This window comes from Lagenorhynchus albirostris, chromosome 5 (genome assembly GCF_949774975.1).
Source record: "Lagenorhynchus albirostris chromosome 5, mLagAlb1.1, whole genome shotgun sequence".
NCBI lineage: Eukaryota > Metazoa > Chordata > Mammalia > Artiodactyla > Delphinidae > Lagenorhynchus > Lagenorhynchus albirostris.
The window spans coordinates 70,851,390-70,874,689 of record NC_083099.1 but is presented as its reverse complement, the minus strand read 5'-3'; the positions used below and the strand labels follow the sequence as shown (position 1 = coordinate 70,874,689).

The 23,300-nt window shown below is 42.6% G+C and overlaps 1 protein-coding gene across 1 annotated transcript in view; it reads left to right on the top strand.

Annotated features, from left to right (window-relative positions):
- The window catches only part of ATP13A4 (ATPase 13A4), a 143,901-nt gene that overhangs the window by 23,058 nt on the left and 97,543 nt on the right, over positions 1-23,300 (top strand). Inside the window, exon 2 of the mRNA XM_060149282.1 lies at positions 21,209-21,382. Coding sequence (XP_060005265.1) covers positions 21,209-21,382 — 174 coding nt within the window. The remainder of the gene's footprint in view (positions 1-21,208; positions 21,383-23,300) is intronic.

Genomic DNA, 23,300 nt, shown 5'->3' with positions numbered 1-23,300 from the left:
CAACAAGTATTGACAGCCTCCAAGCATTGACGGTTCTCCAGAAGTAGAACTCAATCATTTGAGAGTGTGCAGCATTTTAAAAGCTGTCAAGTAAATGTGCAAAAAATATATACAACCAATTTAATAATAAATCGAAACTCATACGGTCATTGCCTGGATCAGAAGGTAGAGCACTGCAAGCATTCAAGATGTTTTCCTGGGTCCTTCCTTAATCATAACCCATCTCTGTCTCCCTCCCCCAATGGAGAAGTAACCTCTTACTTGTCTTCTGTAATTCTTATTTTCTTGCCTTAAAAGATATTTTTTTGGGCTTCCCTGGTGGCGCAGTGGTTGAGAGTCCGCCTGCCGATGCAGGGGACACGGGTTTGTGCCCCGGTCTGGGAAGATCCCACATGCCGCAGAGCGGCTGGGCCCCGTGAGCCACGGCCACTGAGCCTGCGCGTCCAGAGCCTGTGCTCCGCAACGGGAGAGGCCACAACAGTGAGAGGCCCGCGTACCAAAAAAAAAAAAAAAAAAAAAATTTTCTAACCATTCCATAACAATATTTTTGAAGCTTATACAACTGAAATCACATCGATTATATTCTTTTGTGTTTTGCTTCTTCTGTGATGTATCCATATTATTGCATAAAATTAGAGCTTATTCATTTTCATTGTGTCAGAATAGATCATGGTAGGACTATACTAAAAAAATATCAGTTTCATTGTTGATGGACTTTTGGATTGTTTCAACCTTTGAGTTTTTCTTGTTCATGTCCCCTGGTACACATGTGCATACATTTCTGTAGAGGAGAAACTTACCAGTAGAATTGTTGGATCACACAGCATGCATATCTTTAGCCTTGCTGTAGAATGCCAAACTACTTTCCAAAGCAGTTTTAACAATTTATCTCTCACCAGCAACGTTAAGAAAGGGCTTCTCATTCTAGAAAGGTGGTAACAGTTGTTCTAGGCATACTTTCCACCCACTTCTACTATATGGAAAAGATTTCAGGCCATCTCAGCAAGAGAGCTTGGTAATAAATACAGTGATTTTCAAAATGATTTTTATATACAGAAGCCCTTGTTTAGGCATAAATTTGTAATGGAAGATCAATATATTTATACTGACTTTATACTGTTTGGACAGATAGAAATGGAGTTGTTCTAGTTGAGAGGGAATTGTTTGAGCTCAGAGTACCACCTTCTGGGCTTCAGCCCAGTGTCTGGTACATGGTGTAGTTATTAGTAAGGTTGTCTGAAAATGAAACAGACTTCCCCAGGAAGTAGAGCTTGCTTCACTGGAGGTGTGGGTGTTTCATATTGTGAAAGAAATGTAGGATCGGATCTCTGACCCTTCCCTCTTTCAGAGTTCAGATAGCATACTTCCCCCTCTTTCATTTTCTGAAATCCTAAGGTAAGTGACAAATAATCATACCTGGGGATAAAGACCAATAAGAATCCTTGAGGATACAATGAATTGTCAAGATAAATTCTCCATTGATCAAAGAGTGGAAGTCTGACTTTGGAAGGAGATCACTGCTTTTTCCTATGCTTTCTCTCTTTCTGTGTGCCCTTGTTTGAGAATTCTCCTAAGATCTCAGATTTCTCCTCTTGAAAAATGATGTTTGACTGGATATTTGCTAAGATTCGTCACATGCTAACAGTGTGGAATTGTCATTCTTGGCCTCCCTGTTTAGGAGTCTAGTAATATTCAGCAATGTAATTGGAGTCATTTGTTCAATCAAAAAATATGAGTGGGCCTCCTGTGTCCCAGGAAGTGTTCTGCTATGTGCAGGGATCCAGCGGTGAACAAGACAGACTGAAGCTCTGCGCTTGTGAAACTTACATTCTAGGAACCAATCATAAAAAAATAAACAAATAAGAAAAATATCAGATAAAGATAAGGGCTTGTAGAGATTTAAAAAGGATGATGGGAAGAGAGTGATTGGGTATCTTCTTTAGGCTGTGTGGTCAGGGAAGCTGAGATCTGAGAAGGGGGTGGAAGCAGCCATGTCAGGGCATCCATGAGGGTTTATCAATTAACTTTAACTGTGTTCATAATAAGAACAACTTCCATTTGAATCATGCTTTCACCACTGTTGTCCCATTTTATTGTCAATAACAGCTTTGTGAGGTAGGCATTAGTGCAATTATTATTTTCTAGGTGGAGTAGGGACTTCCAGATGCTATAATTAGTAAGTGGCAGAAACAGGTCTTGAACGTTTCCCCTTTCTCTGCCTTGTCTTGGGTCTTTCTCCTGTGCACTGAGGAGGCTGCCCAGACCAGATGGTGTCCCGGATACCGATCTGAGTTCTACCTGTCTTACACTACTCAGACATCACCAGCAAGAGAAGTTTTCATTTCAGCATCACATGGGAATCTGGAAAATGTATCTTGCCCAAGATTACCAGACCAGAAAATTAAGATGTTGCTTGCAGAAACCACCTTCTGGTTGCTGGGTGGAGTCCTTTTCTCCTATTTCCTCTCTCTCTGCAGTTTGAAGCTTATGAAAACCTCTTTAAGGGGAACCTAAGAACCTGTCTGTGCAATGCATCCATTAGCTCAAATGTGAACAATCAGCAAGAGTTCAAGCACTGTCCCTGGTGACACCTGCCAAATGACACTATCAGAGAGCAGGGGAGGGAGTGTCTGCACGAGAGGCAGCCCTATTGGTGGAAAGAGTTTTCTCTGTGACCTACTAGCTGGGTGACTCTAAGGGCCTTCCTTAACCTCCTTGAAACTTACCTTTCTCAGTCTCACCCCCAGGTGATATTACCTTCCTTGTAGGGTTATGAGGATTAAAACAGAATATGGAAAAAAGATATTTAGGGTGACTGGGACATAATAACAAGTTATTATTCACAAACTGTGTGTTTCATGAGCTTCTGCCAAGTTTGGGTGCACAGTTATCCACAGGGCAGGGGAGCACCACCCTGCCTGCCACTGACGGGTGGGACATGTTGCTTTTCTGCCAGCCCACTGATGTGACAAGGAGAAGTTTCCATAGCCCAGGCTGGGAGCCTCCTGGGCTGAGAAGGGTAACCCTGATTAGGTCAAAGGACACTGAAGCCCCAAACGCATCTTCCTGCTTCCATAACCAGACTGCTGCCCAGCTGGAATAGGCAGAGGCCATAGGCAGAGGCCTCTCTGTCCCTGACTTTGCCCAAGGACCCCAGCTTTATGAAAGTTGCAAGAGGTCTGCTTGCTGGTTGTGGAGGGGGAGAGATGTAGGTGTAGTTTTTTGTTTTTTGTTTTTTGTTTTTGCGGTGTGCAGGCCTCTCACTGTTGTGGCCTCTCCCGTTGCGGAGCACAGGCTCCAGACGCGCAGGCTCGGCGGCCATGGCTCACGGGCCCAGCTGCTCCGCGGCATGTGGTATCTTCCCGGACCGGGGCACGAACCTGTGTCCCCTGCATTGGCAGGTGGACTCTCAACCACTGCGCCACCAGGGAAGCCCAGGTGTAGTTTTTAAGGGTTCGGCAAGCTCTCTTTTGATCAGTGGCTAGCTGGAGTACAGGACATGTCTTAGAATCCCAGAGTCTCACCCAAAGTTGCATTCTCTGGCCATATAGGATGGGGTTAATTGGAACACCACCATATACGGACCTGTGCTACCTGAAATCACATTTTGTTCTTTGGTACACTCTGTTTCCAGATGCTGTCCCTTTGCTCGAGGCTTGTTCCTCCTACCCTCCTTTCCCAACTACTGAAGTTCTAACAATTCTCCCCAAGTTCACCTCAAGTCACAATCCTCCTGGCAAGCTTTTTCTAATTATCATCTCAGTTGGGTATCATCATCATTTTAAACTAATAGCATTTTTCTGTCTGTGCTTTTCACATGACACTTCATATTTTCTGCCCTGAATTGTATTTTTTAATCCATCACCTCTCCTGTCAGCTCTTTGAGGGTGGGAAATTTCTCTCTAACAGACCTACCTTACCCATGGCCTTAGACACAGTAGACAATATAAATTGAACAGAAGCAAAAATGCCTTGAAGACTTTACACTGGGGATGCAGCACCTAAACATTTTCATGTGGAGTTCCTTTGTTCTGGGGCCGGACAGAGTCATTCCACTCTTTCCCATAGCAATCTCGGGAGGTAACACTGAACAAGCAAACTGGGAGTCAATGGCCGGAGAGGGGGCACTCCAAAGCTAGGAATAAGAGAGAAGTGAAATCCCAGACCTGAGAATGAAATTGAGCTTAATGATATTCTAACTTTCTGCCACAGGACAGTGAATGGCAGCCAGGTCGCTAGACTCCCAAGGATCCCCTCCCTCAAGGCTCACACTTGCACCATTCAATGGATGACAACACTGTTAATGGAAAATGGGACTCAGTGGTTAAGTAGTTATTGTTGCAGAGTATTTCTTTATATATTTTATTTTTATTTTTATTTTTTTTGCGGTACGCGGGCCTCTCACTGTTGCGGCCTCTCCAGTATTGCAGAGCACAGGTTCCGGACGTGCAGGCTCAGCGGCCATGGCTCACGGGCCCAGCCGCTCAGCAGCATGTGGGATCTTCCCGGACCGGGGCATGAACCTGGCAGGCGGACTCTCAACCACTGCGCCACCAGGGAAGCCCTCTTTATATATTTTAAAAATCATTTTACTGTAAAGTAATTTCCAAGACCAGGAAATTAGCACAGCTCACCCAAAGGTAATTGTGAACTCACCTTTGGTCCAGAGCAGGAGCCTGGGTGGCAGATGTCCGAATCAGTTTGCCCCTTCCAGCCCAGGCACTTGGCTTGTCTCTGTTGAAGGTGAGGAGCTTGGGAAACTCAGCCTTACCTTTGGCATCTTTTCAACTCCTGGAGACAGATAAGGAGGAAGAAAAAGAAAAATTAAAGCACTTGTTCAAGAAACCTAGCCTTAGAGATTAAGTGTGATGTAAATGATGAGACTAGTTAACATTTCCTAATGGCCCAAGGCACAGAACAGTGTCTGGGGATTGCTTATGCCTCCTTTTTTCTTTGACCTCCAGTACATTGATTTAATTTTTAGAATGCCCCAAAATAGGATATAGTTAAACTTCTTGGGATAGAACAAGGAAAGTAGGGTTTATTAATTTTCATTTCCTCTTTCTCTTAATCCTTCCCTCCTTCTTCCTTCCTTCCCTCTTTCCCTCAGTACAATAACTCATTTATTTATTCATTCATTCAGTGCCGACCACGTGCAGATCATATACTAGGTGCCGGGTAAACAGTATTGGAGGAAACAAACTTGACTGGATCCCAAACTGACAGAACTTAAAGCCTTGTGGGGACAGAAAGGAAGAACAGTTAGAAAAGCAAGCAAAAAAAATACAAATTTCCAGTTGGGAAAATGCCAGAAAAGTATTATAAAGGGTGTATGAGATCAGGGGCTTATAATTATATAGGAGATTGGCTAAGGCTTCTCTGAGAAGGAAACATTTGAAGGAGACTTAAAAGGATGAGAAGTCTGAGTAATATTCCATTGTATATATGTGCCACATCTTCTTTATCCATTCATCCGATGATGGGCACTTAGGTTGTTTCCATCTCCGGGCTATTGTAAATAGAGCTGCAATGAACATTTTGGTACATGACTCTTTTTGAATTATGGTTTTCTCAGGGTATATTACTCAGCCATAAAATGAAATGAAATTGAGCTATTTGTAATGAGGTGGATAGGCCTAGAGTCTGTCATACAGAGTGAAGTACGTCAGAAAGAGAAAGACAAATACCGTATGCTAACACATATATATGGAATTTAAGGAAAAAAATGTCATGAAGAACCTAGGGGTAAGACAGGAATAAAGACACAGACCTTCTTGAGAATGGACTTGAGGATATGGGGAGGGGGAAGGGTGAGCTGTGACAAAGCGAGAGAGAGAGGCATGGACATATATACACTACCAAATGTAAGGTGGATAGCTAGTGGGAAGCAGCCGCATAGCACAGGGAGATCAGCTCGGTGCTTTGTGACCGCCTGGAGGGGTGGGATAGGGAGGGTGGGAGGGAGGGAGACGCAAGAGGGAAGAGATATGGGAACATATGTATATGTATAACTGATCCACTTTGTTATAAAGCAGAAACTAACACACCATTGTAAAGCAATTATACAATAAAGATGTTTAAAAAATAAAAGGATGAGAAGTCGCCAGGCAATGGAAGATCCTGAGGCAGGATAGGGCTCCATGAGTTTAAGGAAACGTCCTTGTGGCTGGGGCAGAGTGAGATAGAGGGGTAGTTCTTTTCGGGGAGGGAAGCGGGTGTAGTCCATAGGGGCAGCTGGCTTTCTCTCTTAGGTCCTGTTTCCTCGTCTGCAAAATGACTTCCTATGACCACTACTGACCTTAGGGTCATTTGGTATTAAGTGCTTATCCTTGTTTACTGTAGATTTCAAACTCAAAAATGTCTAGTTCTCCTCTGGGTGCTGAGGATGACGTTCTAGGCACTAGGCCCTAGAGGCCTGCCTAGGTGGGGCAAATGCCTATAGCAGGCTTCTCAAACTCTACAGTTTTGGGCCACATAATGTTTTTTTTTTTTTTTTGTGGAGCTTTGGGGGCAGCTGTCCTCTGCGTCGTAGGATGTTTAACAGCATTCCTGGCCTCTACCCATCAGATGTCTGTAGCACCTCTTACCCAGGTGAGAGTGACTTCCAGCCATTGCCAAATGTCCTCAGGGGGACGAGATAACTCCTGGTTGAGAACCACTGGCCTACAGAGAGAAGTTGTGTCTCCAATGAACAGGCCCAGGATGAGATGAGAAATAGAAGCTGACATAGAGCCTCAGTGTTGGGGAAAAGAGAAAGCATGGCAGAGACCATGGGAAATGGGGAGCACCTGCTCGTTTAAAGGGGGGCATCTCTCACTTGCTCTGGCTGATTCTTCCTTTTTTCCTTAAGGCTTCAGGTGCTCACAATTAGTTGTCCATAGTCTTTGGTGCATGACACACTCGTTCTTTGCCCATGCTGTATTGCATTAATTTAGTCATTTAATTAACTCCTTATAATAATGTGATGATCCCACCACTCAAACAAAATCTAGAATTTTGACAATGACCTACATTTGACAATGTGTCCCTTCTCTCCCTGCCTCATCCCGATATAAGTAACCATTGTCCTGTACCATGCGGTCATCATTCCCTTGCCTTCCTTTCTATATAGTTTTATTTAAGCGTATCCTTAAAATATTCTTAAAATTTTAGTCGTTTTTAACTTTATAAAAAGATTATCATGGGCCTCCCTGGTGGCGCAGTGGTTGAGAGTCCGCCTGCCGATGCAGGGGACACGGGTTTGTGCCCCGGTCTGGGAAGATCCCACATGCCGAGGAGCGGCTGGGCCCATGAGCCATGGCCGCTGAGCCTGTGCGTCCGGAGCCTGTGCTCAGCAACGGGAGAGGCCACAACAGTGAGAGGCCCACGTACCGCAAAAAAAAAAAAAAAAAAAAGATTGTCATGCTGACCTAAGCCTTTGCACTGACTGTTTTCACTTACTATTGTATTACTAAGAGTCATCCCTACTCTTGGGTGTTGCTGGGAGCTGATTTGTTTGAAGTGCTGTATCAGATCTTGTAGTGTGAACACATCACAGTGCATCATCCCCTGTCTCATTGGGTGGTGGTGGGTTAGTTCCTGGGCTATTTTGTACATGTCTCTTGGTGCTCCCCAGAGGATTATTTTAAAATTTTTTTATTTATTTATTTTTATTGAAGTATAGTTGATTTACTGTTGTGTTATTTTCAGGTGCCCAGCAAAGAGACTCAGTTATTCATATATATATCTATACTTTTTCAGATTCTTTTCCCATATAGGTTATTACAAAATATTGAGTATAGTTCTCTGTGCTATAGAGTAGGTCCTTGTTGTTTATTTTATATATAGTAGTGTGTATATGTTCCTCCCAAATTCGTAATTTATCCTCCCCTCACCTTTCCCCTTTGGTAACCATGAGGTTGTTTTCTGTGTCTGTTTCTGTTTTGTAAATAAGTTCATTTGTATCATTTTTTTAGTCCCCAGTTGATTCTTACAGTGCAAGAATGTGAATACAGTAAGGTCACAATTTCTGATTAATTTTAAAGAAAAGGTAGAGCTTTTATGTGAAAATAATTGGGCCAATTTAAAGTTTTAAGAAATACTTATCAGGCCAACAAGAAACCTGTCTGCAGGCCATTCTTTCTGAGCCTTCAGTTTAAGATTAGATCATTCAGGTTGAGAATTTCTCAGCTGGATGGAGAAGTTAACTTAGGACACTTAGGAAATGTTCTTTAGCACAAAAAAGTGGGAAACAGGAAATGATCCAGACAGAAATTTAAATAGAGTGTGTGGTGAAGATCGGCAGTAACATAAACTGCATTCCAGTAGCACAACTTGTTGTACCGCGTGGAAATTGTAGCAAAACATTCTCTTCACTCCCAACATTTGGAAATAAGGGAAAAGAGCTTATCTTTAGGGAAGTAAACTTTTAAAAAATGAATCACTTAAACTTTTCAATGTTTCATGAAGCCAGTAGAGAAATGCAAAATTGTCTTAAAGAGAATAAATGGCTCTCAGGCCAACAGGATCTGACTGTAATTGATTGAATATATTAAAAGAAGACATGTCAGTCAGGGTGAGAGAATTCGTCAGAGAAGATTCCAGAGCCCAGTTTAGGCACTGTGCTTGATTACAGCTCCATCGGCAGGACAATCACAACTGTGGAAATGGTGCCGCTGGGAAGAGAACAAACTCTTAATACCTGAGCATGTATTTATCTGGTCCGTGTGACAGGCACATACATCTCCCTCTCTCATGACACCCCGGTTTCTGAGACCTGGCTGATGTGAGTATTCTCTGGGAGAGGTGTTCTCCTGGCAGCCTCTGGGACTAGAAGGCCAGGAACCATTCTCAGGACTTGATGGCTCCCAGGTGATAATACCACCCGATGGAGCTTTTTGGAGTCAGTCACTGCTCTGCTTTTGTTGTCACCCTCTCACTCTCCCCTGCATTTCCGTGAGTTCCTGTCTTCACACTTCTGCATTCACTAAGTGCTTACCTAGTGCCAGACCCCAGGTTCACATAAAGAGTGTAAACTCTGAAAGATCAGCCTTGATTTAGCCTTATGAACCCTCTAGGGCAGGGTCTTTTCTAGATTCTGGGAACCCCCTGAATCTCTATGGAGAACTTTATGTGTGTGTGTTTCTAGGGAGAGGGTCTGTAGACTCTTAAGAGGTTCTGTTGGCTGAGGTAGTTTAGATCATTGCTCCGGGGAGCATAGTTTGACTTCTTGAGTATAGGGAAGAAGGGAGAAGGCCTGCACACCTGGAAGACAGACTTTAAGCCCTTAGGGGTGCAAAGGATGTAGATGCCCTGGGACAGAGGGAGGAGGAGAATCTGTGGGTTGGAGGGGGATGATGAAAGTGATAGCACGCTATTCCGTAATGCATGTAGACTGCCATGAGGGTAATATTCTTTGGACATTTTCCCAACATGTTTTTTTTTTTTTTTGACTGATTGACTCCTTTTTGTGGGAGGAAGGGTGGGTGGAGTGCACGGTAGCAGGGACAGTTCTCCCAAGCATTTTTGGAGACATGGAAGGTACTTTGTAATGCGGGAAGGAAATTGCTATGGGGTGATAAGAAACAGCACTGGGCTAAGTTTTGCAATTTTAAACCCAGTATCTATGAATAGTCCCTGCAATGTAATTCACTTCAAGTCAGTACAGTTCAGCTCATTTCAACAAGCAATAACTGAACACTCCTTGTCCACATTATTCCAGCTTTTCTACTGAAAATTTGGCAATGGGTTATGGGTCATGAGCTACTAACTGGTGTTGTGTCCACAGGCTGACAGCAAGCAAGCTTTTAGGGTACCACTCTGGTATGACTAGGGGGTGTTCATCTGGCTTTCCTGGGATACTTCTGGTCTACCTGTGTTGTTATTAATAGCACCCAATTCAGACGACAATTTATATAGTCACCTCTCTCTATAACACTTGTATTGCTCTAAACTTGTTTAATCTGTTTATGTGCCTCTGGAGCTTCCCATTAAACTAATGAGCTTCTTGACGCTGGAAGCACTGTCTCATTTATCTCTGTGTCTAGCACATGCCTGCTATTCTCTGGACACTTAAAAAAAATATTTCTTCAATTGAACTGATATTAAAAACAGAATGAAGAACGGCCTTAGAGTAGAAATGGTCAGCTCACATTGTCTTCCGTGTGCTGCCGAGGCCTGGACTGGAGGCCCAGCTCTGAGTCACTTATGAGCATCGTACATTGGGAAACTTTAGTCTTTTTCAACAAAAGGAAAGTGTGTATAAAGTGCTTGGTGAAAGGCGTTTCAGTGCTCCACCAATGTTAGCTGCCGTCATTGTTTTCAAATTATTAGTTGTTAATAATAACTATTACTATAATCACTTTAAGTTTATTTTTAGCTGTGTTGGGTCTTCGTTGCTGTGCATGGGCTTTCTCTAGTTGCGGCGAACCGGGGTTACTCTTCGTTGCGGTGCGCGGGCCTCTCATTGCGGTGGCTTCTCTTGTTGCAGAGCACGGGCTCTAGGCACAGGGGCTTTAGTAGTTGCGGCACGTGAGCTCAGTAGTTGTGGCTCACGGGCTCTAGAGTGCAGGCTCAGTAGTTGTGGTGCACGGGTTAGTTGCTCTGTGGCATGTAGGATCTTCCTGGACGCGGGCTCAAACCCGTGTCCGCTGCATTGGCAGGAGGATTCTTTTTTTTTTTTTAATGTAAATATGTTCTTTTTTTTACTCTTTTCCATTATAGTTTATTACAAGGTATTGAATATAGTTCCCTATATATATTCATATATTTCATATATGGTAATGTGCATCTGTTAATCCCATACTCCCAATTTATCCCTCCCCCGGCTTCCGCTTTGGTAACCATAACTTTGTTTTCTATGTCTGTGAGTCTGTTTCTGTTTTGTAAATAAGTTAATTTGTACTGTTTTTTAGATTCCACATATAAGTAATATTATATTTGTCTTTCTCTGTCTGACTTTGCTTAGTATAATAATCTCTAGATCTATGCATGTTGCTGCAAATGGCATTAGTTCACTCTTTTTTATGGCTGAGTAATATTTCTCTTACTCATTTAAATATTGAAATACTTATTTTTATATTATAAGCCTGATATTTTCCATTTCTGGAGTCTTGTTTTTTGTGTGGCTCTCTTTTTGTACCTTCTTTTCTTGTGAGTTTTGAGATTTTTCCATTTGAGCTACTGTTTAGTGGAACTCTATCTAAATTGCTGCTATGGGGTGTTCTTGAAGGTATGTTCATCTAGAGGATTTGCTTCTGCCAAAAGCCCAGAGCTACCAATAATTCAGGACAAATTTAACATATATCTTGATTTAAGGTCTTTGGGATTATCCTGAAAATATGGCTGGCTCATGATTAAGAATTCACAAAGAAAATTTTCATTTCACCCAGAGCCAAGGCTGAAAATGGAAATATTTCTTGTCTTTTTCTAAGGGCCTTAATTTATTTCTGGTCTACTGCTACACCGTGGGTATAGGCCTTTGGGATAAGTCATTCTGTGTAGCTATGTCTTACTAGAACTCCCATCTTGGGCTGGTCCTACAGTTTGTCTCGTTCCCAGCACTCGACTTACATATTCATCAGAACAGACTCTCAATGTGCTCAGGATTGAGTATATGTCCTCAGTGTGAAAATTGCTTTGATTTCTTTTTTATTTTATTTTATTTTTTTGTTAGTTTCTGCTTTATAATAAAGTGAATCAGTTATATATATACATATGTTCCCATATCTCTTCCCTCTTGCGTCTCCCTCACTCCCACCCTCCCTATCCTACCCCTCCAGGCGGTCACAAAGCACCGAGCTGATCTCCCTGTGCTATGCGGCTGCTTCCCACTAGCTATCTACCTTACGTTTGGTAGTGTATATATGTCCATGCCTCTATCTCGCTTTGTCACAGCTTACCCTTCCCCTTCCCCATATCCTAAAGTCCATTCTCTAGTAGGTCTGTGTCATTATTCCTGTCTTAACCCTAGGTTCTTCATGACATTTTTTTCCCTTAAATTCCATATATATGTGTTAGCATACGGTATTTGTCTTTTCTCTTTCTGACGTACTTCACTGTGTATGACAGACTCTAGGTCTATCCACCTGATTAAAAATAGCTCAATTTTGTTTCTTTTTATGGCTGAGTAATATTCCATTGTATATATGTGCCACATCTTCTTTATCCAGTCATCCGATGTTGGACACTTAGGTTGTTTCCATCTCTGGGTGATTGTAAATAGAGCTGCAATGAACATTTTGGTACATGACTCTTTTTGAATTATGGTTTTCTCAGGGTATATGCCCAGTAGTGGGATTGCTGGGTCATATGGTAGTTCTATTTGTAGTTTTTTAAGGAACCTCCATACCATACTCCACAGTGGCTCTATCAATTTACATTCCCACCAACAGTGCAAGAGGGTTCCCTTTTCTCCCCACCCTCTCCAGCATTTATTGTTTCTAGATTTTTTGATGATGGTCATTCTGACTGGTGTGAGATGATATCTCATTGTAGTTTTGATTTGCATTTCTCTAATGATTAATGAAGTTGAGCATTCTTTCATGTGTCTGTTGGCAGTCTGTATACCTTCTTTGGAGAAATGTCTATTTAGGTCTTCTGCCCATTTTTGGATTGGGTTATTTGTTGTTTTGTTACTGAGCTGCATGAGCTGCTTATACATTTTGGAGATTAATCCTTTGTCAGTTGCTTCATTTGCAAATATTTTCTGCCATTCTGAGGGTTGTCTTTTGGTCTTGTTTATGGTTTCCTTTGCTGTGCAAAAGCTTTGAAGTTTCATTAGGTCCCATTTGTTTATTTTTGTTTTTATTTCCATTTCTCTAGGAGGTGGGTCAAGAAGGATCTTGCTGTGATTTATGTCATAAAGTGTTCTGCCTATGTTTTCCTCTAAGAGATTGATAGTTTCTGGTCTTACACGTAGGTCTTTAATCCATTTTGAGCTTATTTTTGTGTATGGTGTTAGGGAGTGATCTAATCTCATACTTTTACATGTAGCTGTCCAGTTTTCCCAGCACCACTTATTGAAGAGGCTGTCCTTTCTCCACTGTACTTCCTGCCTCCTTTATCAAAGATAAGGTGACCATATGTGCGTGGGTTTATCTCTGGGCTTTCTATCCTGTTCCATTGATCTATTTTTCTGTTTTTGTGCCAGTACCATACTGCCTTGATTACTGTAGCTTTGTAGTATAGTTTGAAGTCAGGGATCCTGATTCCTACAGCTCCGTTTCTCGTTCTCAAGATTGCTTTGGCGATTCGGGGTCTTTTGTGTTTCCATACAAATTGTGAATTTTTTTGTTCTAGTTCTATGAAGAATGTCATTGGTAGTTTGATAGGGATTGCATTGAATCTGTAGATTGCTTTGGGGAGTAAGAGTCATTTTCACAATGTTGATTCTTCCAATCCAAGAACATGGTATATCTCTCCATCTATTTTTATCATCTTTAATTTCTTTCATCAGTGTCTTATAATTTTCTGCATACAGGTCTTTTGTCTCCTTAGGTAGGTTTATTCCTAGATATTTTATTCTTTTTGTTGCAATGGTAAATGGGAGTGTTTTCTTGATTTCACTTTCAGATTTTTCATCATTAGTGTATAGGAATGCCAGAGATTTCTCTGCATTAATTTTGTACCCTGCTACTTTACCAAATTCATTGATTAGCTCTAGTAGTTTTCTGGTAGCATCTTTAGGATTCTCTATGTATAGTATCATGTCATCTGCAGACAGTGACAGCTTTACTTCTTCTTTTCCGATTTGAATTCCTTTTACTTCCTTTTCTTCTCTAATTGCTGTGGCTAAAACTTCCAAAACTATGTTGAATAAGAGTGGTGAGAGTGGGCAACCTTGTCTTGTTCCTGATCTTAGTGGAAATGTTTTCAGTTTTTCACCATTGAGGATGATGCTTGCTGTGGGTTTGTCATATATGGCCTTTATTATGTTGAGGAAAGTTCCCCCTATGCCTACTTTCTGCAGGGTTTTTATCATAAATGGGTGTTGAATTTTGTCGAAAACTTTCTCTGTATCTATTGAGATGATCATATGGTTTTTCTCCTTCAATTTGTTAATATGGTTTATCACATTGATTGTTTTGAGTATACTGAAGGATCCTTGCATTCCTGGGATAAACCCCACTTGATCATGGTGTATGATCCTTTTAATGTGCTGTTGGATTCTGTTTGCTAATATTTTGTTGCGGATTTTTGCATCTATGTTCATCAGTGATATTGGCCTGTAGTTTTCTTTCTTTGTGACATCCTTGTCTGGTTTTGGTATCAAGGTGATCCTGGCCTCGTAGAATGAGTTTGGGAATGTTCCTCCCTCTGCTATATTTTGGAAGAGTTTGAGAAGGATAGGTGTTAGCTCTTCTCTAAATGTTTGATAGGATTCGCCTGTGAAGCCATCTGGTCCTCGGCTTTTGTTTGTTGGAAGATTTTTAATCACGGTTTCAATTTCAGTGCTTGTGATTGGTCTGTTCATATTTTCTATTTCTTCCTGATTCAGTCTTGGCAGGTTGTGCATTTCTAAGAATTTGTCCATTTCTTCTGGGTTGTCCATTTTATTGGCATAGAGTTGCTTGTAGTAATCTCTCATGATCTTTTGTATTTCTGCAGTGTCAGTTGTTACTTCTTTTTCATTTCTAATTCTGTTGATTAGAGTCTTGTCCCTTTTTTTCTTGATGAGTCTGGCTAATGGTTTATCAATTTTGTTTATCTTCTCAAAGAACCAGCTTTTAGTTTTATTGATCTCTGCTATCGTTTGCTTCATTTCTTTTTCATTTATTTCTGATCTGATTTTTATGATTTCTTTCCTTCTGCTAACTTTGGGGTTTGTTTGTTCTTCTTTCTCTAATTGCTTGAGGTGCAAGGTTAGGTTGTTTATTCGAGATGTTTCCTGTTTCTTAAGGTAGGATTGTATTGCTATAAACTTCCCCCTTAGAACTGCTTTTTCTGCATTCCATAGATTTTGGGTCATCGTGTCTCCATTGTCGTTTGTTTCTAGGTATTTTTTTATTTTGTCTTCGATTTCTTCAGTGATCACTTCGTTATTAAGTAGTGTATTCGTTATTAAGTAGTGTATTGTTTAGCCTCCATGTGTTTGTATTTTTTACAGATCTTTTCCTGTAATTGATTTCTAGTCTCATAGCATTGTGATCGGAAAAGATACTTGAAACAGTTTCAGTTTTCTTAAATTTACCAAGGCTTGACTTGTGACCCAAGATATGATCTATCCTGGAGAATGTTCCATGAGCACTTGAGAAGAATGTGTATTCTGTTGTTTTTGGATGGAATGTCCTATAAATATCAATTAAGTCCATCTTGTTTAATGTATCATTTCAAGCTTGTGTTTCCTTATTTATTTTCATTTTGGGTGATCTGTCCATTGGTGAAAGTGGGGTGTTAAAGTTCCCTACTATGAATGTGTTACTGTCGATTTCCCCTTTTATGGCTGTTAGTATTTGCCTTATGTATTGAGGTGCTCCTATGTTGGGTGCATCAATATTTACAATTGTTATATCTTCTTCTTTGATCGATCCCTTGATCATTATGTAGTGTCCTTCTTTGTCTCTTCTAATAGTCTTTATTTTAAAGTCTATTTTGTCTGATATGAGAATTGTTACTCTAGCTTTCTTTTGATTTCCATTTGCATGAAATATCTTTTTCCATCCTCTAACTTTCAGTCTGTATGTGTCTCTAGGTCTGAAGTGGGTCTCTTGTAGACAGCAAATATATGGGTCTTGTTTTTGTATCCATTCAGCCAATCTGTGTCTTTTGGTGGGAGCATTTAGTCCATTTACATTTAAGGTAATTATCGATATGTATGTTCCTATTCCCATTTTCCTAATTGTTTTGGGTTCGTTATTGTAGTTCTTTTCCTTCTCTTGTGTTTCTTGCCTAGAGAAGTTCCTTTAGCAGTTGTTGTAAAGCTGGTTTGGTGGTGCTGAACTCTCTCAGCTTTTGCTTGTCTGTAAAGGTTTTAATTTCTCCATCAAATCTGAATGAGATCCTTGCTGGGTAGAGTAATCTTGGTTGCAGGGTTTTCTCCTTTATCACTTCAAATACGTCCTGCCAGTCCCTTGTGGCTTGCAGTTTCTGCTGAAATATCAGCTGTTAACCTTATGGGGAGTCCCTTGTGTGTTATTTGTTGTTTTTCCCTTGCTGCTTTTAATATGTTTTCTTTGTATTTAATTTTTGACAGTTTGATTCATATGTGTCTTGGTATATTTATCCTTGGATTTATCCCGTATGGGACTCACTGTGCTTCCTGGGCTTGATTAACTACTTCGTTTCCCATATTAGGGAAGTTTCCAACTATAATCTCTTCAAATATTTTCTCAGTCCCTTTCTTTATCTCTTCTTCTTCTGGAACCCCTATAATTCGAATGTTAGTGCATATAATGTTGTCCCAGAGATCTCTGAGACTGTCCTCAGTTCTTTTCATTCTTTTTCCTTTATTCTGCTCTGCAGTAGTTGTTTCCACTATTGTATCTTCCAGGTCACTTATCCATTCTTCTGCCTCAGTTATTCTGCTATTGATCCCATCTAGAGTATTTTTAATTTCATTTATTGTGTTGTTCATCGTTGTTTGTTTCATCTTTTGTTCTTCTAGGTCCTTGTTAAATGTTTCTTCCATTTTGTCCATTCTATTTCCAAGATTTTGGATCATCTTTACTATCATTATTCTGAATTCTTTTTCAGGTAGACTGCCTATTTCCTCTTTATTTGTTAGGTCTGGTGGGTTTTTATCTTGCTCCTTCATCTGCTGTGTGTTCTTCTGTCTTCTCATTTTGCTTCTCTTACTGTGTTTGGGGTCTCCTTTTTGCAGGCTGCAGGTTCATAGTTCCCATTGTTTTTGGTGTCTGTCCCCAGTGGCTAAGGTTGGTTCAGTGGGTTGGGTAGGCTTCGTAGAGGAGGGGACTAGTGCCTGTGTTCTGGTGGATCAGGCTGGATCTTGTCTTTTTGGTGGGCAGGTCTGCGTCTGGAGGTGTGTTTTGGGGTGTCTGTGGACTTATTATGATTTTAGGAGCCTCTCTGCTAATGGGTGGAGTTGTGTTCCTGTCTTGTTAGTTGTTTGGCATAGGGTGTCCAGCCTTGTAGCATGCTGGTCGTTGAGTGAAGCTGGGTGCTGGTGTTGAGGTGGAGATCTCTGGGAGATTTTTGCCGTTTGATATTATGTGGAGCTGGGAGGTCTCTTGTGGACCAGTGTTCTGAAGTTGGCTGTTCCACCTCAGAGGCACAGCACTGACTCCTGGCTGCAGCACTAAGAGCCTTTCATTCACACGGCTCAGAATAAAAGGGAGAATAAGTGGAAGTAGAAAGAAAGAAAGAAAGAAAGGAGGGAAGGAAGGGAGGGAGGGAGGGAGGAAGGAAGGAGAGAAGGAAGGAATAAAAGGAAGAAAGATAGAAGATAAAGTAAAATAAAATAAAGTAAGATAAAATATAATAAAGTTATTAAAATAAAAAAATAATTATTAAGAAAAAAAATTAAAAAAACAACAAGAAGAAAAAGGACAGATAGAACCCTAGGACAAATGGTGGAAGCAAAGCTATACAGAGAAAATCTCACACAGAAGCAGACACATACAAACTCACAAAAAGAGGAAAAGGGGAAAAATCATAAATCTTGCTCTCAAAGTCCACCTCCTCAATTTGGGCTGATTCATTGTCTAAGTGAGGGAAGGAAGGAAAGAAAGAAAGAAGATAAAGTAAAATAAATAAAGTTATTAAAATAAAATTAATTATTAAGAAAAATTTTTTTTAAAAAAAAGGAAGGATAGAACCCTAGGACAAATGGTGGAAGCAAAGCTATACAGACAAAAATCTCACACAGAAGCATATACATACACACTCACAAAAAGAGGAAAAGGGGAAAAAATCATAAATCTTGCTCTCAAAGTCCACCTCCTCAGTTTGGGATGGTTCGTTGTCTATTCAGGTATTCCACAGATGCAGGGTACATCAGGTTGATTGTGGAGCTTTAATCCACTGCTTCTGAGGCTGCTGGGAGAGATTTCCCTTTCTCTTCTTTGTTCTCACAGCTCCCAGGGGCTCAGCTTTGGATTTGGCCCCGCCTCTGCATGTAGGTCACTGGAGGGCGTCTGTCCTTCGCTCAGACAGGACGGGGTGAAAGGAGCCGCTGATTCGGGGGCTCTGGCTCACTCAGGCCGAGGGAAGGGAGGGGCACGGAGTGCGGGGCGGGCCTGCGGCTGCAGAGGCCGGCGTGACGTTGCACCAGCCTGAGGCGCGCCGTGCGTTCTCCCGGGGGAATTGTCCCTGGATCCTGGGACCGTGGCAGTGGCGGGCTGCACAGGCTCCCCGGAAGGGGGGTGTGGATAGTGACCTGTGCTCGCACACAGGCTTCTTGGTGGCGGCAGCAGCAGCCTTAGCGTCTCATGCCCGTCTCTGGGGTCCGCGCTTTTAGCCGCTGCTCGCGCCGGTCTCTGGAGCTCCTTTAAACAGCGCTCTTAATCCCCTCTCCTCGCGCACCAGGAAACAAAGAGGGAAGAAAAAGTCTCTTGCCTCTTCGGCAGGTCCAGACTTTTCCCCGGACTCCCTCCCGGCTAGCCGTGGCGCACTAACCCCCTGCAGGCTGTGTTCACGCCGCCAGCCCCAGTCCTCTCCTTGTGCGCTCCGACGGAAGCCCGAGCCTCAACTCCCAGCCCCGCCCGCCGCGGCGGGTGAGCAGACAAGGCTCTCGGCCTGGTGAGTGCCAGTCGGCCCTGAACCTCTGTGCGGGAATCTCTCCGCTTTTCCCTCCGCACCCCTGTTGCAGTGCTTTCCTCCGCGGCCCCGAAGCTTTGCCCCTCCGCCACCCGCAGCCTCCGCCCGCGAAGGGGCTTCCTAGTGTGTGGAAACCTTTCCTCCTTCACAGCTCCTTCCCACTGGTGCAGGTCCAGTCCCTATCCTTTTGTCTCTGTTTATTCTTTTATCTTTTGCCCTACCCAGGTACGTGTGGGGGTTGGGTTTCTTGTCTTTTGGGAGGTCTGAGGTCTTCTGCCAGCGTTCAGTAGGTGTTCTGTAGGAGTTGTTCCATGTGTAGATGTATTTCTGGTGTATCTGTGGGGAGGAAGGTGATCTCCGCGTCTTACTCTTCCGCCACCTTCCCGGAAGCCCCCCAGCAGGAGGATTCTTAACCACTGCGCCACCAGGGAAGTCCTATAATTACTTTAAATTCCAGTTTTCTTAGCTGGAAATGGAAGGTCATCATTCCTGCTTTACTTTGATAATGAACATGAAGACACTTTGGAAACTACACAGAGCTCTCATTGCATAGCCTGTAAAGGAATGCACATTGACAAGGAGGTTTGTGCTTATAGAACTGGCATAACTTAGTTATATTATATGAGGAGCTAGATTGAATGGCAAGATAAGCAACCTTTTAAATATAGTATTTTAAAAAGATGAAAAAATAGCCAGATGGGGAGGGCGGGTAGAAGTTGATCTGTTCCAAAGTGTAGGAATATAATAAAAGCATGTGGGAAAAGACAGTGGGATGGACTCAGACAGGTGTCTGGAATTTAGAATTGGGACCCTGCTTGGTATGAAACCCACAAAGCATTGTTTCTAGCGTGGTGAGGGGACAGAGCATCTCAGGCTTGGCATCTGGGGACCAACAGCTTGAGTGTGGGACAGAAGAATATTTATGTCAGGATAGACATTCTACTTTGCAAAATGAGTCAAGAGCTTGTATTTCTGAGGCGAGGTAAGCATTTTATCAAAGGCATGCCAGATGTGGACACTACCTAAGGAAGCCGTTTGGCACCTGCGTGCACTGCTAATAAGAGAAAGGGACCTAGTAACTACACATGAAAGCAGCTTTCCGTCAAGGATCACAGAAACTTTTCTGATAATATATCTTTACCAAGTGAGACAGAGAAGTCGGTGGATTTAAAGATGCATGTTCCAGCTCCCTTATTATCCTAACAGGCAATTCTAATAGAAGCAGAACTATTGACACTAAGAATTCTTAGCTCTAAATGCCAGTAAACCCAGGGGTCGAATTTCAGGTCTATGTTAGGGGAAATAGTAAAATCGTAGCAGCAGCAGTAAATGTTTACATAGCACTTATACATAGTAACACACAGCAGCCCTGGGACGGGGGTACTATCAGCACCCCCATTTTATAGATGACAAACTGAGGAATAAAGAGGTTAACTAACTTGTTCAAGGTCACAGCCAGTAAGGGGCACACTAAGCTTTGAACTCGAAGTGTTTTGGTCCAGAGAATGTGCTTTTAACTCGGACCCTCTCCTTCCTCTCAACTGTAGCCATCATAACCGGTATAAAGTACACCTATGACTTTGTGGGATATAACTGTGGGACCTAGGCCATAAGCTTCAGGTGTGGTTTTCCATTCTGTCCCAGGCTTTCCTTGGAAGGAAGAATTTTGTCCAGATTATACATTTATTAGAGGTCGGTCTCTTATCTTTTTGTTATTTGTACCCTCATGGCACATAGCAGCTTCTCAATAGTTGAAATAAACTAAATTGTCTCTGCGGTGTTTTCCCCTTGATGTAAAATTCTTTTTGTTATTAAACAAGAGAGGAGGGTAGGAAGGCATAGCTCCCTGTACCGCAAACCCTTAAAGGCAAGCTGGGATTTAGTTGTTCATCCTCTTTTGGTCAAACACTTTCACCAAATCCTGACTCCAAACTCAAGGCCTTTTCTAGCCCCTCTTGCCCATGGCGGTTCCCTGGTTCCAGCCAAGGGAATCATTCATTGCTGCCGTCACCCAGTCCTTCTGTCACTCTTGATCACGTCTGTGGGTTGAGTTCAAGACCTGAAGGCTGACAGATCTGGGTTTGAATCAGGGCAGCAGAACTTGCCAGCTGTGTGGCCTTGGACAAGTCATTACATTCAGCCTTTCTGAGCTAAGCCTCATCATTTATGGAGTGAGGGTCATATTCCCCTATTCAGGAGATGCTTGAGAGACTGAAACCATATAGCATATCATGTAGTGTAGTGTTTGGCATGGGGTAGCCACGTGCTGAAATTGTAGAAACTGAATTTCCCAGTTAGATTACAACTTCTTGGAGGGCTGGGATCATGTTTAAGGAAGGATCTTTGTCAGGGATTCTTCTTCACTTCCTCAACCCCTCACTCTGTCCTCCCCTTACCTTCCTCAGCTTCTTCACTCTCTGCCCCTCCCACCAGTTTCATCACCAAAATTCCAATTTGTTCATTTGTCGTTTGTTGTGCTTAATCAATGTTTGGGGTCATTTTGGTTCTGTCCCAGGAGATATTTGGCTACCGGACTCAGAGCTTCCGGAAAACCCTCTGCCTTGCTGGATCTATCTTCTCCTTTGGGATCCTCCCCTTGGTGTTTTACTGGAGACCCGCTTGGCACGTGTGGGCAAATTGCATCCCGTGTTCCTTGCAAGAAGCAGACGTCGTGTTGCTGAGGACAACAGTAAGTGTGTACCTGGTTCTGTACCTGGTGGCCCTTTTTCCTGGACACCTTGTTATGGGATGGTTGTGGGGAGATGAACACAAGGCAGGCAGCAGCTGGATGTCCAGCCTCAGGCTCCATCACAGCCTTACATTTACTTACCAAGAATTCAATAATTTGTGTATGATTGGATTTCATTAAGAAGACCTAATTCATAGGGTATTCCTTTTAAATTGTGATTTTAGTGAATGTCGGAATAGGGAATAACCATGTTAACAGCTAAAAATAATAGTGTGAAGTAGTTATGTCAGGCTATAGGTTATAACGTTCATACTCATCCTTCTCCCCACCCCCATCCTGACATATCAATGCCTATCCCAGCCCCCCTCCACTGGGGTATCCCTGGGGGAAGGGAAGGTGGGGAAGAGGTGGGAAGTACCCCTCTGAGGAGGATCCTGTCTTCCCCTGCTCCTCTGAGAGAGCCATGGTTATTGATAGGAGTCTGTTGCATCCTGTAGATATGCTAGGGTTTAAAAGTGTGGCCATCTTGTCCCTGAGTAGATTGCCGCTTTCTGCTAATACAAGGTCCTGGTGTTAGGGGAGTTCCCCTGTATTGGCTCTGATAACACTTCCTTCTAGCACTCATTACACTTAGGCGAAGTGCCTTGTTTCTGCTGAACTGTTAGCTCCACAAAAGAAGGGACTATCTCTAACTTGTTAACTGCATCCCTAGTTCCGGCACATGGTAGGGATTCCATACATATGTGGTGGCTGACAGGCTAAAGTGGACATTCCTCTTGATAGAAGTCAAAGTGCAGTCTCACAGAGGACCCTTTTCGGGCTGACTTTTACTGAGTGTGTCTAACAATGCGTCAGCCCAAATGACCCAGAATGACAACCAAATTCTTGATAAATCAAACTCTGCTGGGCTGTTAGCTTCTTTTTTTATGTAGCGACCTCTCTAGATAAACATTCTATTCATTTCAGTGAGAGAAGAGGATAGCAGCAAGTCTTATAACTGGCCCCCAATTTTTTTTTACACATTTCACTCTGAGTTGGAGCTAGACCTCAATGAAACTGGCAGTTGGATGAAGTTTGTCTTTGTTGACCTGCCCTCCCTGGGCTCAGCCCCATCCCTTATTTCTGGCTCCTGGTCACTTCAAGAGCCACCCATCCTATGTCCCAGCTTAGCAGACACGTGGACCATATTACAGATGAGAGCTGAGGCAGCTCCACCCAAGTTCAACTATAATTTAACTCAAGATTCTTGGAGAATAGCCTTCAAGACATTAAGAAGGCAAGATGATAGTGGAGTCAGAGCATCTCATATTGATGATGTTGGGCTGGGAGCCCTGCTCCACTGCTGCCTCAAACCATACTTCATGAAGGCTCACAGAATATGCATGAGAGAAGAGTGCCTGGCGCTCACCAAGGAAGATCTCGTCATTTGATTGGGGGAGGAAATGGGGTCTGGAGAGGGTGCATATTTTAGCCACACTCCTTGATGAGTTAGGGGCCTCACCAGGAAGAAGTACCATATATCCCAGTTCGTAGTTCAGGGTTGTCCCCACACAACTGCACGTAGATCCCAAACACCAACCAGCATTAGAATCATCTGGAGGGCTATGAACAGATTGCTGGGCCCCCCTCCCAGGGCTTCTAATTCTTTAGATTTGCATTGGGGCTCCAGAGTTTGCATTTTTAACAAGGTCTCAGATGATGCTAATGCTTCTGGTAAGGGACCATACTTTGAGCAAAACTGCTGCAGATAGTCACCACTGCCACTGGTGAGCTTACTTGGTCCTTGGGAGAGGAACAGGGGCCTGGACATTTGCTTTATGGCTCAGCCAATATATATTTATATGGTCTCAAAGGGACTGATCCAGATTTAGCAAAGTATTGTAAGTGGTCCTGCTGTATACAGCCCTAGTGTCTTGCT